General features: G+C 33.6%; 2 protein-coding genes across 4 annotated transcripts in view; one reads left to right on the forward strand and one right to left on the reverse strand.

The window, feature by feature from the left end:
• The window catches only part of LOC306667408 (cadherin-related family member 3-like), a 637,878-nt gene that overhangs the window by 273,830 nt on the left and 348,520 nt on the right, over positions 1–15,528 (forward strand). The window lies entirely within an intron of this gene.
• Positions 509–15,528, reverse strand: part of NAMPT (nicotinamide phosphoribosyltransferase) — a 34,812-nt gene continuing 19,792 nt past the window's right edge. The window contains exons 7-12 of one of the 2 annotated variants that reach the window (XM_079150026.1): positions 14,997–15,170; positions 13,019–13,244; positions 10,755–10,874; positions 6,599–6,739; positions 5,292–5,426; positions 509–3,452 (exon numbers count right to left, since the gene is read on the reverse strand). In XM_079150026.1, coding sequence (XP_079006152.1) covers positions 3,342–3,452; positions 5,292–5,426; positions 6,599–6,739; positions 10,755–10,874; positions 13,019–13,244; positions 14,997–15,170 — 907 coding nt within the window. In that variant the 3' untranslated portion in view covers positions 509–3,341. The remainder of the gene's footprint in view (positions 3,453–5,291; positions 5,427–6,598; positions 6,740–10,754; positions 10,875–13,018; positions 13,245–14,996; positions 15,171–15,528) is intronic. The other variant, XM_079150027.1, reaches the window with a different exon arrangement.

Consider the following 15,528-nt stretch of genomic DNA (forward strand, 5'->3'; position numbering starts at 1 on the left):
TCAACTCTGCCAGTGTAGCATGAAAGCAGCCAATGACCATAACAAAATGAATGGCTTGTGGCTATGTTCCAATAAAAAATATTTACAAAAATAGACAGTGGACTGGATTTGGCCCGTGGTCTGGCAACTCCTGCTCTACATCTCCCCAGCAAAGTCTTCTCTAGTATGCCTCTAATGAGCACCTGTGCAAAGATATACCTTGAGACCTTTCTGGCCCCCAATCCTTTATCTCCAATCACCTACTTAACTACCTAGACTTATGTCTTCAAGGCATCTCATATCTTAACAGAGGAATTGTGCTTGTCTCCTAAATGTGGTATCCTCCCCCAGTGTATTCTCCTAGCAAGAGGCTCAGCCATCCCCACAGCTGCGTAAGGTAGGAAACAGCAATCACCCTTCACACTTCCTCCTCTTCCATCCTCTAATTCTCTGAACTGGAAGAAAAGCTAAAAAAGGCAGGTCTGTAGATGGCACTACTTGAAGCACACAGTCCAATTTAACATTTCACTAATAGAGCTAAACTTTATTTCCATGTTATTACATGTTTATCTTTGATGCTGAATACATATTAGAATTGATTTAACATACAACTTAGGAGAAAATTTGACATTCTCCTCTGAATGGGTTAAAAAGGAATGTAAAACTACAAAATACTTGTTTAAGTGTGAGTTCTAAATTATGGCAAACAGAACAATAAATACTTTGCTAGTTTTTTCTTTCTAGTTTTCCAAGATGGATTTCATTATAAAAATTTTTCATAACAATTTAGCTCAAGAAAGAAAATAAGGGATAATCATAAAAACCATTTTAAGTATAGGGTACAAATAAATTAAAGAGTCTTAACATAGAACTTCTACCTCCTATTTAAAATTATGAAATTGAGGGGTATTTGTTAATGTCAGCGGCAAATCTAATGACTTAAACCCATGTATGTATTTTGCTTTTGTCAGAGAGGCTAATTTAAGAGTGACACCAAGCACAGTCCTATTTGACATTCATGTTAGCCATTTGGTGCACAGAATGGGGATGGCCAAATACTAAGTGCTTAGTGATGGAAATTCAGAATCAATCGGTTTCAAGTGGCTCAGAGATAAGAGAATTAATTATTCCACCTTCCGCTCTACAGTTGTGTACAGACATACAGCCTTTAGCATTCACTGAAAAGACAAAACTCTAGATATTTTGAGCTACGGAAATTCAAAGAACACAGAATACTGCCTGTAGTATAATTCCAATGTTCAACAGAGACAAAATTATGGTGGTTACTGAAGTTACTGGTTATAAATTCAGTTTCTTTCAATTCTCTCTTAGCCCCTTAGCACATTTCTAAAGAAAAGTGTGTGGGGTCTCTAATACTATTAATCTTTACTTAAGTACATTTTTAAAATGTTGTCTTAATATTATATCATGGATTATAGAATGAATACTCTTATTAAAAGTGAATGCTTTTGTTTTTCCTTAGAATCAGCAGCAAAAAGCTATGTTCTTTCTAATGCCACTTATAGGACATTGAATAAAAAGAGAACTCACCTTTCATTAGATTTTTTCTAGTGATAAACATTTTCTCATTTAACTGTTTAAGATAGATGATTTATGGCTTTTCAATTTTTAAGATTTTACACTTAATATTATGGTGTTAAAGCTTTTCTATATCAGTCTTCTAGTATCAGATTCTTAAATCAGAAAGGACAAGAGAGATAAACTCCATAATCAATTATTTAGTCTCCTTTCCTTGAAAATCAGTATTTCTCTTAAAATACAAGGCACCCTTCCTTTTCTTAGGACATGGGCCAGCAAACTTTGTCATTTTGCGTAAAGCACCACATCACAAACATCTCTGGCTTTGTGAACCATTTGGTATCTATCACAACTACTCAGTTCTGTGTTGTAGTGGGAAAGCTGTCCATCAATACAGAATTCCAAAAAAGGGGGCAGTCTACCAAATCTGGCCTCTGGGACAGAGTTGGCCACTCCCCTTGGAACAAACTTAAATATAAGAGAGTTATTTGGAAGAAACTGGCCTCTAGTCAGATGCAATGACTAACTCAGAACCCAGTGGCTAATCACTCTGAAAATTTTCATGTTCACACTTTGAATTTAGCCAACTCTGCATTTAGGCAAAATTCTTTAAACTTGGGTCATCTGCTTTTCATTGGGGATAATTTAGCCTCATTTAAGACTTTGCTTGAGTATTAATTACTGAGGACTTAGTTTAAAATTAATAAATGATGTCCATATAATTTAATATCCAATTTAATTTTTTAAAAACAATGAAAAATAGAATAAAAAATTTAAAGTATACGCACTACCCATTCCAGTAATTCATTTAAGACATACCAACTATAGAATATGAAAAATAAATTCAGAAGTATAATTACTTTAAAATACACTACTTCCACTTTTGTCAATATTTTACATTTATGTATATATTCTATAGTGGAAGCAGAAATTCTCTCTAAAAACATTATCTCCTTAAAATCTTGAGATGCATATTAGAGCCACAGGCAATATCTGACATATAAAATTGCAGTACAGGCCTTTCAAATTTGGCATTTCACTGGTACAATACAATGACCAAGGTATATAGCTAACTGTACAGTGCCTAGACATTCCAGTAAGAGCCATTATTTTCTTTAATGTAGAATGATTAATTCATATTCTACAAGGGGCAATGAGGTTAGTAATTCTATAGGGTATGTCCTGACATAATTTTCAAATTGTATAATAACACAAACAACTTTGTTAAGGCCATGTTTTATTTGCTGATTAATGGACAAAAGGCAATGTAATTTATTTTCAAGTATTTTCTTGAAAGTCTGTGCTCATAAAAATCATGAAAAGTTGGAAAGACTGTTAAATCACTGAAACTTTAAATATATCTTACACAATCTTGTTTGTACAAAAATACAAGTTAAATATAAACATAAAGCAATCATGATAATTTTATGCAAATCTGTTTTATGTGATCTTTAGTTATATATAAAAGTCTCGGTTCTGTTATCTGTGAAAAGATCAATACCAGATTGAGTTACTATCTATTGGCAAAGGGCCCTAAAAAGCTTACTTTAGCATTAATCTTTTACATGGTTATGTGTGTTTCCTAATTTGAGATCACCTAAACACTGGAAAAAGAAAAAAAAAAAAAGAAGAAGAAAAAAAAAAGGGCAGTATGTCCATAAACCAACAAATAATTTGGCTATAATGTATCATAAAACACAAAGAAACCCCACACATCTGTACAATAAACATTATGTATTACATACACACAGGTGCATACATGCATGCACGCATGTACACACACACACACACACACACACACACACACAGTCGTAAAACAAAGCTTAATGAGGTGCTGCTTCCAGTTCAATATTCAGCTGTGCATTTTTTCGTACTTCATCAAATGAATAGCTTTTTGTCACCTTCCCGTTCTTGAAGACAGTATGGAGAAGATCCTGAAGAAACAGCAGTTTAAGAATTTTATTAATGAGACCATCTTGTAAAATATGATTCATGCTGTGATGAATTTACCTAACACGCAGAAATGTTGATGGTGTTCAAATTACAATTTAAAGATTGTTACAATGTTACATTCCTAAGCCAGTTTTCTTAAAAGGAAAAAAAAAAAAACCCTGGTTTTTTTCCTTCTGATGCTGAGGAAGTCTAGCTGCCTAGGAGAGCCATGACTGTCACTGACAATCATTACTGACAGTGCAGCAAGGAAAGCCTGACACTGCCAAACCTTCCCTGGTTCCTGGCCAACAGACCCAACATTGATTAAACTGGGCAATCCAGAAGTTCAATCAATTGGTTAGTCACTGAATTCTAGCCTGAAAAAAAAACTGCAAAAAAATAAAAACCAAACCCAAAACAAAAACAAAAACAAAATCAGATATTGATTTTTTTTGATCTCATGTACAGGTGACTGAGTTTTGGGTACTCTCAAGTCACTGACAAAGGCCATTCACTGGACACAGACACAGGTGAAAGTGATGACTAAATTTTTTTGGCTCTGATAAAACCACTCCTGCCCTAAGGAGTTATCTGTCTCTAATCTATTTTCCTATCTAGTCTGAAGGTACATATGACATTTGTTGCTTCAAATTATACTGCTGTAGCTATGGCATTTTCTTCCATAAATTTAAATAGAACTTATCAGGGAATGCTGATTCCTATTCTTTAATCAAAATGCCCGGGGATGATTATAAATAGATCACTACTTTAGATGTTCTAGTATATCATTCACATACTCATGGCTTTACTTTTAGTTGGTCTCAAGTGACGAGTTCATCTGAGATACGCTAATTAAGCAAAATATTGGTAGCTATAATAGTAAAACCCACTCAAAGAACTGACTATCAGGCTATATATAAAGGAATCTAATTCTAAGTTTGATATATAAATCTATATTTTAAAATTTAAAGCTATTTCATAGTTCTGGCTTAAAACTTTTAAAAATATAATAAAAATATCATGTTATAAGAAGCAAACTTGACATAATATAAAAAAAATCACAGCAGCAGCATATTTATATTTAGTGTAAACTATTCTGAGAATATGAATATTCCCAAGTAGTTTCCTTCTAAAAATGAGGTTTGAAAAAATCTAGTGGCTTAAAAACTAGAACATTTATAACTTTTGAATATGTAAATATAAATGTGCTTTTGTATGCTAAAAGCCATCAGATCATGTAGACTACTTTAGCACACTATAAATTTTTTCCCATTTGAAATGGTATCAGAAAACTATCAGAAAACTTGGTTTAAGGATTCACCATTAATTAGCTATGCAGTCTGAATCAACTCATTGCTTTCACATCTTACATAATATTAAGGTAATACAGTTTGCCTTTTTCAGTTCCCAGAGTTGCTATGTGAATCAAATCAGACTAAAGAAAATCATATGAGCTGGATACTATTAAGTTAAAAAAAATTACTTTTAAAAACATTTTGGAGTTTGGCTTGCCCCTCCATTATCTATTTAAAATTACCAACGCTTTACTACAATGCAGATAATTTTGATAAGTCAAGAACATCCTTTTAAATATTATTCAGAAATGATTCACTGTTAATTGACAGTAAGAATAAGATCAAATACACACAAGGTTGGTGAAGGTCATCAATCACTACCATGACGCTGGCCACTATGTGGAAAAAAAAAAAAAAAAAAAAAACCTTTCAAATTACTTAAATGTCATAAAACTGCTGTGAAAACAATTTAACAAAAATTAATGTTATTGATTTGGAGAGCCAATTGACTAATGTTAAAAAAAATAAATCAGTATGGATACATACGTGACCATATTCCTCAAGATCTCCTTTTCCTTCCTCAAGTGTAACAAAGTTTCCTGCTGGTGTCCTATGTAAAGATAATCTGCCCTTTTTGGACCTTTTGTTGGGATCAGCAACTGGGTCCTTGAAAACATTAATCTGAAATTCACATTAAGAAAAAGACGACTAATCAGAAACGTCCAACAAACTCTCACTTAAAAAAAGTATATATTAATTTATATGTAAATTTTAAGGCAGTTTATAGGTATAACTGAGCCAATCCATATCTGGCTTTTAAAGATACAGCTTGTTAGCCTGTTCTGAAGGATAGTCTTCTGTTAGGAAAAAAGGTATGAAAGAGTCCAAATCTAATATATCCTTTCTTACCACTAGAAGGAATACCTAATACATCTTTGAGAATCCTTAACATGTGACCCTTACATTACAAATCACTTTTAAACTGATGCTAAGTATAGCATACATATGCTATTGAAAAATATGCAACTATGTCACTCCCTACCCCACCACACACACATATTTATGTACTCTAAGTTTTTTGGAGAAGGATCTATAATATTACTAAGGTAAAGACTTTCCTACTTTATAGGCTTTCCATTGTTACTTTTTACTGTTATCTGGTTAATGTCAAAAGCAAAAGTCTTAGGAGAGCAGAATGTTTATTTTGGGACCGGAAAGGTAGGAGGCAAAATATAATAGATGTAAACAATAATGGCAGTAGAATGAGAAGCAATGGATGAGCCAACCCCAGAACTCTGATGGAACAGAGTACACAGGAAACCAACTCAGGTCTTCTTCAGAGTTTTTAGCTTTCCCCACCCATTGCTCCACAGATTCCCCAGCCCTCAAGAAAATATAGAAGACTAGGGGGACAGTTGTTCAGTTGCCTAGCTATTCTATGGCTACCAAACGTGATTATGTCACAAATGGAACCTCCTAAAAGAGTGTTGACCGTGATTATATACTTGCTTATCCTTAATATGTCATGGCCAGGTTAGTGACATCCCGAATCAAATATAGTCCACTTCCTGATCCAAAAGTATATACTGTAGCAGAGAAATGACTGATCTGTATTTTCTCTTAAACAATCTTTCATTTTATTGTTCCTTCTTTTTCCAAGTCTCTTTTTCCCTCCTTTGTCATGTTATTACCTAATGTTTTCTTTCTTCCTTGTTTATTAGTCAAGGTCAATAGTCCCTGACAACGTATTAATAGTTCAGGACCATATTATCCTTTTGGACTAGTCCATCAAAAACTATTCTCTGCCTAGGTACATAAAAAGGTGCTAACACAGGAATAAAAGATGAACATACCCCAAGGCCATTGGTTACAACATAGCTACACTTGAAGGAACAATTCAAGAGATCTCTTGTTAACTTCTGCAGCAAAGCTCCACCAGAACCAAAAGAAACATTTTCAATACTCCACTTTTTTTGTTTCATGCCTTCTACGATCTAGAAGATTAAAAACAAACAAAAACCTAAGCAATTTGGAAGAGGTTATTTCCAAAGACCCATGTTAATGAATGAAGCATCCTAGAGCTATTTTGAAAATCAACAATTAGGTAGGATTAAGGCCTAAACAGTTATTCTCCACATTCTCTTCAAAGACCTGCCTACCCTCCCAAAAGGCTGCCAAGGCTGCCTGAGATCAGTATGAGTTATCAGGTGGAGATTTCATTTATAGTTCATGAATTTGTGTTGCTGCTGTCATTGTGGGGGTAGGAAAACTTACTATAAATATCTAACGTTAACTGAATGATCATATCTCAACCACCTCAAGTTACTGCCTAGATGCCAGCCACAAAGGCAATGGTACCAAAAAGCATTTGCCAAATTACTAACCCTGGAATGACTCTGATCATAACATCATGTTACTGAATCTTGTATTGCATGTAAGTCAAGAGTTACTGGTGGCAAAAGAGCATAAATGGTTGTGATAGTACTAGAATCATTTACCCTGGCTGAAGCTCCAGTACCATAAACAAAATTATGGACTGATGCTCTAGCTATTATGACTCATTATTGGATCATTTTGGGGAGAATGATTATCAGCTAGAAAGACCAAGTAAGACCTTCGGTTCTGGTGGTTAAAATAGTTCTTTCAAGAGACAAATTTTAAAATTGCATTAAAACTTTCTTGTTAATGTCATCTGTATTTTTCTCTTCTGAGTAGGGTTTATTTACATAGCATCTGCCCTCTTATTTAACAAATCCCATCACTTTTATAATAGAAGGCAGTGAAACTTAGTAACCATTCCTTTAATTTCATGAAAATAGCTAAATAGTAGTAAATGGAAGGGCTAGTTGTTTTACTTAAAAATAACTTTCAAAAGTGATTAGAAAATCAGAAACAAGTTTAAAACTTTATGTGAAACATTAAAATGAATTTACCACATTCCCATGAATAACCAAATCTGAAATCGACCTTGCTTGTTTTTGACACTGCAAAGGAAAAAACAATCAAAAAACCCAAGCACCTTTAACAAACCCACATGGAGAAATACCATTTCATTTAAAAATTCCAACCATCTAAATTCTCCACTTTTTATATTCTAGAAGAATGTAGTTTTCAACTAGAAGAATCAAGATGGAAATACATACAAATTAAAGTGATTCTTTTGGCTGTGCACAAATCTAGTCTCATGTCTTTATTATAGTACACAAATCCAAAAGTACTTGAGGCCCCTGAATTCATATTTAATTTTCACTGAGATGACTGTGAAAAAAGAGAATTTCAATATGGAAGAAATGCAAAGAGTAGAGTCTAAAGAGGGCAGAAAAGAGAAGGAATAAGCAGATAATAGGTAAAATGGTTTGAGTAAAATATAAAGAAAATACTTTCAGATCTGTCACCTGATTTTAAATATGTTTCAGAAGCACAATGGTAAGGAAATGACAAAAAATAGTATCATCTAATGTCATATCACTATATTTCAGGCCAGGTTTCGTCACCAAAAAAAGTTATATGATTTGGAGCTAAAGTGAATTTTTCTGTTAATGTGAAATTATAACTGGGGAAAAATTACCATTTGAAACAATTTACAAAAACAAATCAGGAAACCTGATTAGAAATGAACTGACAAGATACTACTCTTAGATACTAATCTTTTGTTGAATACATTTTCTTATTTCATACACAAGGTATCTAACCAAAGTCATATTATGCCATTAAGATTTAATTTTTTCTCATCACAACCATGCATCTGAATCATGTGTTACAATCTGCAAGTGCTTTTGCAATATTTTATGTGTGTGTATATTTGAAATATATACTATATATTTTTTTAAATATAATTCAAAAGTTAATTTGTTTTTAAGATTTACATAAAACCAATGTCTTCTATTAAATCTCTGAACCAAAACTGTAAGGCTTGGAAATTCCAATAAATGTAGAGAAAAGAGTTCCAAGAGAAGAATAATAGGATAGCTAAAGGGAAACAAAGAAAAAAATGTGACCTATGCATAAGACATCATTGAGCCTGGGAAGGAAAATGTTTAAAACATGTTCAACTTTAGAGAAATATTCCTCTTGCTAACTCAGAATTCAACACTATTTTAATATCATTAATGAACCACTCCAATGGAGAGATTCCAATAATACCTGAAGAGAATGAATCCCTAACTGAAACCAGAGACAGAGAAGATGGACAGTACTCTGTAAGAAACAAAAGAGATTTTGCCTCTTTTCCTAAATAAGCAGATTCATTTTGGTACACAGTGGAACATAAAGATCTAAAATAGGGGTACAGTGGGACGGACGTCACGGGAGTAAATAGCAAAGTCTAAGGGTGAGGCAGATGGTCAAGAACAAAAGGGAGTTGTTTCAAATAAAGCAGATTTTTCATTTGTCAAAATTAAGGTATCTAAATCAGCATATGTACAAAGCAAAACTGCTAGATGAATTCCTTTTCTTGCTTCTAAAAACATTTTGATACACCTCCAATATGAAGAAATCAAGTATTACTTTTAGGTTATGCCACAGGCCCAGTTTTTTTTTTAATTTTTCTTATATCCCATGCACGCTTTTGTATTAACACAAAACTATTCAATTCTGACTATTCTGTTTAAGGTTTCAATGATGCTAGAGTATTGGTCTCAGTATTCTTGATCATCTAGTTAAAAAATAAGATAAAAGTTTTAAGATGATTCTCTACTTTGTTTAAAAAACATTTAAGGAAAAAAAAGAAGGGAAAGTCAAAGAACTTTGGTTTTTAGAGGGAAGTTCAGGGTAACTGACTGTATAACTTAGCTTAAACAGATGACTATCATAAGGAGGAGGGGAAGGCGTAGGCAATGGGAAGAGCCACTAGCTAACAGGTTTTTGAGATGGGTATAGAACATTGCCCATGTTCCTTCACTGGAAAGGGGAGAAGCATGTGTGAAGGTATCTGCTAGGGTGTCTCAAAGGCAGGTATGATTAACAGTAGTTATTCTGAGAAGTACCTGTCAGTTCAACTGAGGGAAGAGGTATAATAGCGATTGAATGGCTGGTTGGGATCTCTATATTCAAGGTTTTCTACCTTTCCACTGCAGACTTTCTTACACATCTCCCCCAACCTTTTCACATGGAAACTTCTAATGTCTTAATTGTCAATGTTTTAGGAAAGCTGAGGGAGTCCCACTTTTCTTAAGCAATTTTGGAAGAGGTAGTGGAAGAAACTTCATTTCTGTTATTGCAAGAAAGATTGATTCCAGACTCCTCACTTTGGAACTCTCAACACACACCGCCCTAGAAACAGTTTGCTACACATCACAGTTCTCATTTTTCAAATCAATCTTTGGAAAACTTTATAATTTGTATTCTGACCCTACTCTACCCACATCAATTTTTTCCAACAGAAAATTCTCTAATAACTTATGCTACACAGCTGCATACAACCTGAGACTGGAAGACATCGAAATGTCAGAATTTTGATAGTATATAGTCCACATGATATACTCAGTGATAGCCTTATTTTTTATGGAGTACTAGGGTGAAATTATAACTCTTAAGCTTATTTGGGAAACAAAAGAGGCAAAAGTTAAGCTAAATAACAGTAGTTGGCTGCATTCAATAACAACAGTGATGACAGTCAATCCTTAATTTAGAAGAGATGACAAACCATTTTATAATTTATGAAAAAAGCACCTATTAATATTGTTAGGGCAGGTGTGACTCCATTCTATGAAAAATGCACACTTTATGAAAGCAATCAAAAACTTCTATTTTATATTACAAGGAATATTCCTTGACTGACAGTGATCAAGTCTTTAGAATCATTATCTGGGGTTGCCAATGAGGACTAAAGGAATAAGTATGCTTTGAATGGTATTTCTATATTTTAAGCTACTGTTACTTCTAAACTTTAGGAAATGCGCAGCAAAGACATACACCACCATAAACACTCACAATTATATTTAAATTAACATGTTTATCAAACAAACTAATAAAGTTTAATTGTAAGGATTTCCTTATTGGAACACATACCTCTTGTAAGGTATTAATATCTACTCCATCCCCTTGAATAACTCTAAGATAAGGTGGCAGCAACTTATAGCCCTTCGAGTTTTCAGTAACAGGAAACTTCTTACCTAAAATATCCAAAACCTGTATGAAAAAACACAAATGGAACACAAATAACTGAAACTGAAAAAAAGTTTGAAAACTTCCCAAAGTTAAAATGATTTTACTTTGTTAGATAATCTTGAGAATATAAAATTAATTCAATCACTTAAAAATTTTTACAAAGCTTTATAAAAATTTGGTTCCAATTCCTTTTAATCACATTAGAAATAGGTATGCTTATTTCCATCATAAAGTGTTTGTTTGTTATTTGTGCAATCCCACAGCGCTGGGGACACGAACCTGGGCCTCCAGCATGGGAGGCAGGCATTCTACATGATAGGCTATTTCGCCAGCACCATAAAGTGTTTAAAACAAGATTTTTCCTTTGTATCTTTTCAAATTACAGAGATTCAAAGAAGAAAATCCTTAATATTAAATTAAAACAAATATTTTTAAGTATGTAAAGCAAGATTTAACAAACTTACGACTATATATTTGATTCAGCCCTTGTCCTCCATATTATGCCAAGATGTTAAAGAGAATGAATATACATACTTCCATATTTGGCTAGGCAATGCAAACATTTGGGTGTTTTCTATGAATTTTAGAAATCATATACCAATGAGAGTAGGGACACATATGTATTTTTTATTCTGCTTGAACCCAATAGTTTTGTTTGGTTTAATCTTGTCTGATGTAACTTGAATAAAAAATCCATTTGAATTAAAAAGTGCAAAGAAATTGTGGTAGACAAAGTTGGAAATGAAGCATATAAATGCATAGTTTCCTCTATTAAAGCCAAATCACATAATAGGCAAACCATCCTAACTCATTCATTAATTATTCAAAGTTTTGTAGCAAACGAAATACTTAAAATGAGATTGAAAATTTCTTGGAAAACTTGGTCAGAGATAGAAAAGACATACAAAGCAGCCTCCTCACCCTCCAAAATCACGTCTTCTTCCTAAATAAACTGATTTTAATATTCTATAATAAAAAAATTCAAAATAGGTGACACAGTCTGTGTGTGTGTGTGTACCTGGGATTGAACTCGGGCGTACCTGACCACTGAGCCACATCCCCAGTCCTATTTTGTATTTTATTCAGAGACAGGGTCTCACTGAGTTGCTTAGCACCTCACTTTTGCTGAGGCTGGCTTTGAACTCTCGATTCTCCCACCTCAGCCTTCTGAGCTGCTGGGATTATAGACATGCACCTCGGCCAGCTCAGTCTGTTTTTCTAACTAGTTGTGTACATTTTTATTAATAAAAATGTCAAACCCATTTGGCTTGCTAAAACCAAATATCTCAGGTTAAGACAAGACTTTCAGAATGGTTTATCATTTAATAGAATTAGAAAAGGCCTCCTTGTATCAGTCTCCTCTTCACAAGGGTTAATTTATCTTCTGTTCATTAGCTGAGAAACAACGGGCAAGTAGGAAGGCGGCAGTCAAAAGACTACAATGGATAATTGGGATCCTTATTTTTCATGTTATGTGACCTTGAGCAAGTCACTTTAACTATAAGGCTCTGTTTCTTCTCTGGTAACAGAAAGAATAATGTTTATTATATGGTTTTTGCTGAGTTTAAATGACACATCTTAATGTAAGGCACCTCACACAATATTTTTCTAGTAGGAGGCATTTAGTAATACTGCTCTTAGTGCTTTTTGAAGACAAGTCTTAAACACTGAAAAAAAATGCAATATCGCTATGTTAATAATCAGCAGTATTGCAAAAGAACCACAAATGGAAAAGTAATTTTTAATTATACTTATTCCACATCACCCTGTACATATTTCTGTACTAACAACTTCAAAGTTGTCTTCAAAAAAACAATAACTTGTGATAAAAGAAAGATACCATATACTTGGTGACTACAATATGGATTAAAATGGTAATGCTATTAACTGATTTTGAAGGTACACAGGAAAAAAATAAACAATTGAGCAGAAACTATCTACTTGACAGTGTATAAGTAACCCATTATTCTTAGTATCCTTTCTCTGTAATTAATGTGTGACCTTGGGCAAATCTATTACTCTCTCTGGACTGTAACTCTTAAAAGAAAAAAAGGAGATTGGTCCATAAAGATCTGAAATGATGTGTATACTAATCAAATTAAGAGTAGTGTTGATGCAGTTGGTCTACAAGCATTTTAATAATCAAGTTACATATTAAAATTTACCTTTAATACAGTGTCAAGAGGATTTCCAGAATCAGGTCTGATTATTAGTGGTGCCTCTGTACTTCTTGATACTATTAAATGTCTTAGATCTTCACCCCATATTTTTTCACACGCATTATAAATGTCATAGCTATCGCTGACCACAGATACAGGCACTGATGAAAACTGTGTTACTATATGTTCAAAAGCATCTTTTTCATGGTCTTTCCCCCAAGCTGTTATGGTACTAGAAAACAAAACGAAAATACAGATTTACTTAGCAGACACATCATCTATTCCTAAAGCACTGTTATAGCTTATGTTTACTATCTGTATCATCAACGTCACAGAGAAGGTGAGGGATTTAATTTAATAAATGCATGTCATAAGGTAAATATAATATTTGGGACAAACTTTCTCTTGGCCAATTTGTTTTCAGCACTTTAAGTAACCTTATTTGGTTTCAGAAGTTATTAAGTTATTTAGCTGTTAAGTCATATTCGACTTAAAAAACATGTTTGTGTTTGTGCGTGTGTGTGTGGTATTCCGGAATCTATTCTTTTAAAATCATTAAGCTAAAAAGTTCTTGCTAAATGCCCTCCATACTTTATGCCAAGTCAGTACAAAGAATGAATACATACTTCCATTATTTTGCTAGGCAATGCAAGCACTTGGCTCTCTTCCACGAATTTTTGAAACTACCAATGATAGTAGGAACATTTTTTTAACCTCTCAAAAATTTATAGTTAGAGGCACTTATACTAGAACATTCATACATATAGTCAATTAACTCTGTCTTGTATCTTCAAATGGTCAGTAAGAGGCAGTCATTTATTTCACTTACAGATTATCTACTAATTAATACATGCCCAAAGAATAAGAATTTTAATGTTTATTTGGGGGCAAAACATAAGATGGGAAATAAAGTATGAGAGTTTCAAACTATTGGGCAAGAATGACTAGCATGATTTTTTGCAATGTCCTCAGTAATAGTTCTTCTTATTGAATAGATTTAATAGCTCATATATAATTATAAACATTTGTTGGTTAATATATAATTTTAAGAATTTTTAAACAGAATTTAATAATGAATTTGAAAATTATTACCAGTTTCTTATGTCAATTTTTTTCTCTCCCTAATTTTCTAGTCTTGGGACCTCTACCTGTTCTCTTCAGTGAAATAATGGAAAGTGTAAAAGCTCATTCATTATAAAGCCCATGTAAGTGTAAATTTACCTTAAAACTGTTTAAAGAGCTATACTAATTTAAATTTGCAATTACCAGTTTATGTAATTCTTTTTCTAAAGGACTAGAAATAAGCATTTTTTATCATACTGTTAGTGGTAGGGAGTAGCTAAGTGCAGGTCCATGTCAGGACTATAAAGGCCTAGCTACCCAGAAACTAGTCTTGTCTGAAGTTAATTAAGAGTCCATTTATATAAAAACTCTCAGAACTACAGAGGCTGCCACTTGCTATGATGTTAGCTGTCTACTTCATGCAACCATCTACAGGCTGAAGAGAAAAGTACAATATGGATGAAGAGAAACCCCTTTTCATATTCAGAATGCTACTGTCCTCTTTCTGAGATAATTCAGCTCAATAAACACCAACTCTAGAGAGTTTTACAATGTAAGAATAAACTCCTACAGTTAGAGGTCATTGCTTATACAGCTACTGTTCTCTAAAGTTACATCAATAAGGTCATCTAACTCTGCTACTCATGATGTGTATCACATCTAACAAATAACTGACAATTGCAGTCCTCATGTTACTTGCTTTCTCCATGGTATGTGAACTCAGAAGCATTCTTTCCCGAGTTCAATGACGTCTCCCACATTTAATTTTTCCCACGTCTATGGTTCCTTTTTAATCTCTCCCAGATGTTGTGCTCTCCTTCCACCTGACTTGTCAAAATGTTAGTACTTTTCAAGGTTCTGAGTTGGGCAGTTGTCATCCTCTGTAACATCTGAGTGAAACACTTAAAGGGTTCAAAAATACCCTAGTGTTGAGGGTTTCCAATATTTGTATGGTAGCCCATGCTTTTCTTCTGGCTCCAGATCTACTGTGTGAGGTAGGAGCTTGAGTATCTTCATCTCATCACCCCACAGACATGTCCAATGGCCCCTTCTGCACAATCCCATCATGACACCTCCTCTTCTAGTCAGTATTTCTCTATGAAGATTGTAAATGTTTGGTGTTTGTTTCATGAATTCTACCCATTTTACTACCCCAAATTTCACGCATCAAATTAAAATCAATACCTTTCCAAAGCTGGCAGAGAAAAGTCATGTGACTAAATTATTTCTGTTTGGATTCTCATACTCTCAAAAAACTATTTATAATAATAATAGTAATGTTGAGTTCTCTTAAGGTTATTTTACATGTGTTTATTCTTGATGAAATTCTGATGCTAAAGATATAATATTTTAGTTCCTCCTTTTGTTTGGTTAGATGAGGTAAAAAAGAACAGAGAGATAAATGACTTGCCCAAGGCCACCCACTGTCAGCTGTAAGCGGGGGGGCGGTTTCC

The sequence above is a fragment of the Sciurus vulgaris genome (assembly GCF_902686455.1).
Source record: "Sciurus vulgaris genome assembly, chromosome: 8".
In the NCBI taxonomy this organism is placed as follows: domain Eukaryota; kingdom Metazoa; phylum Chordata; class Mammalia; order Rodentia; family Sciuridae; genus Sciurus; species Sciurus vulgaris.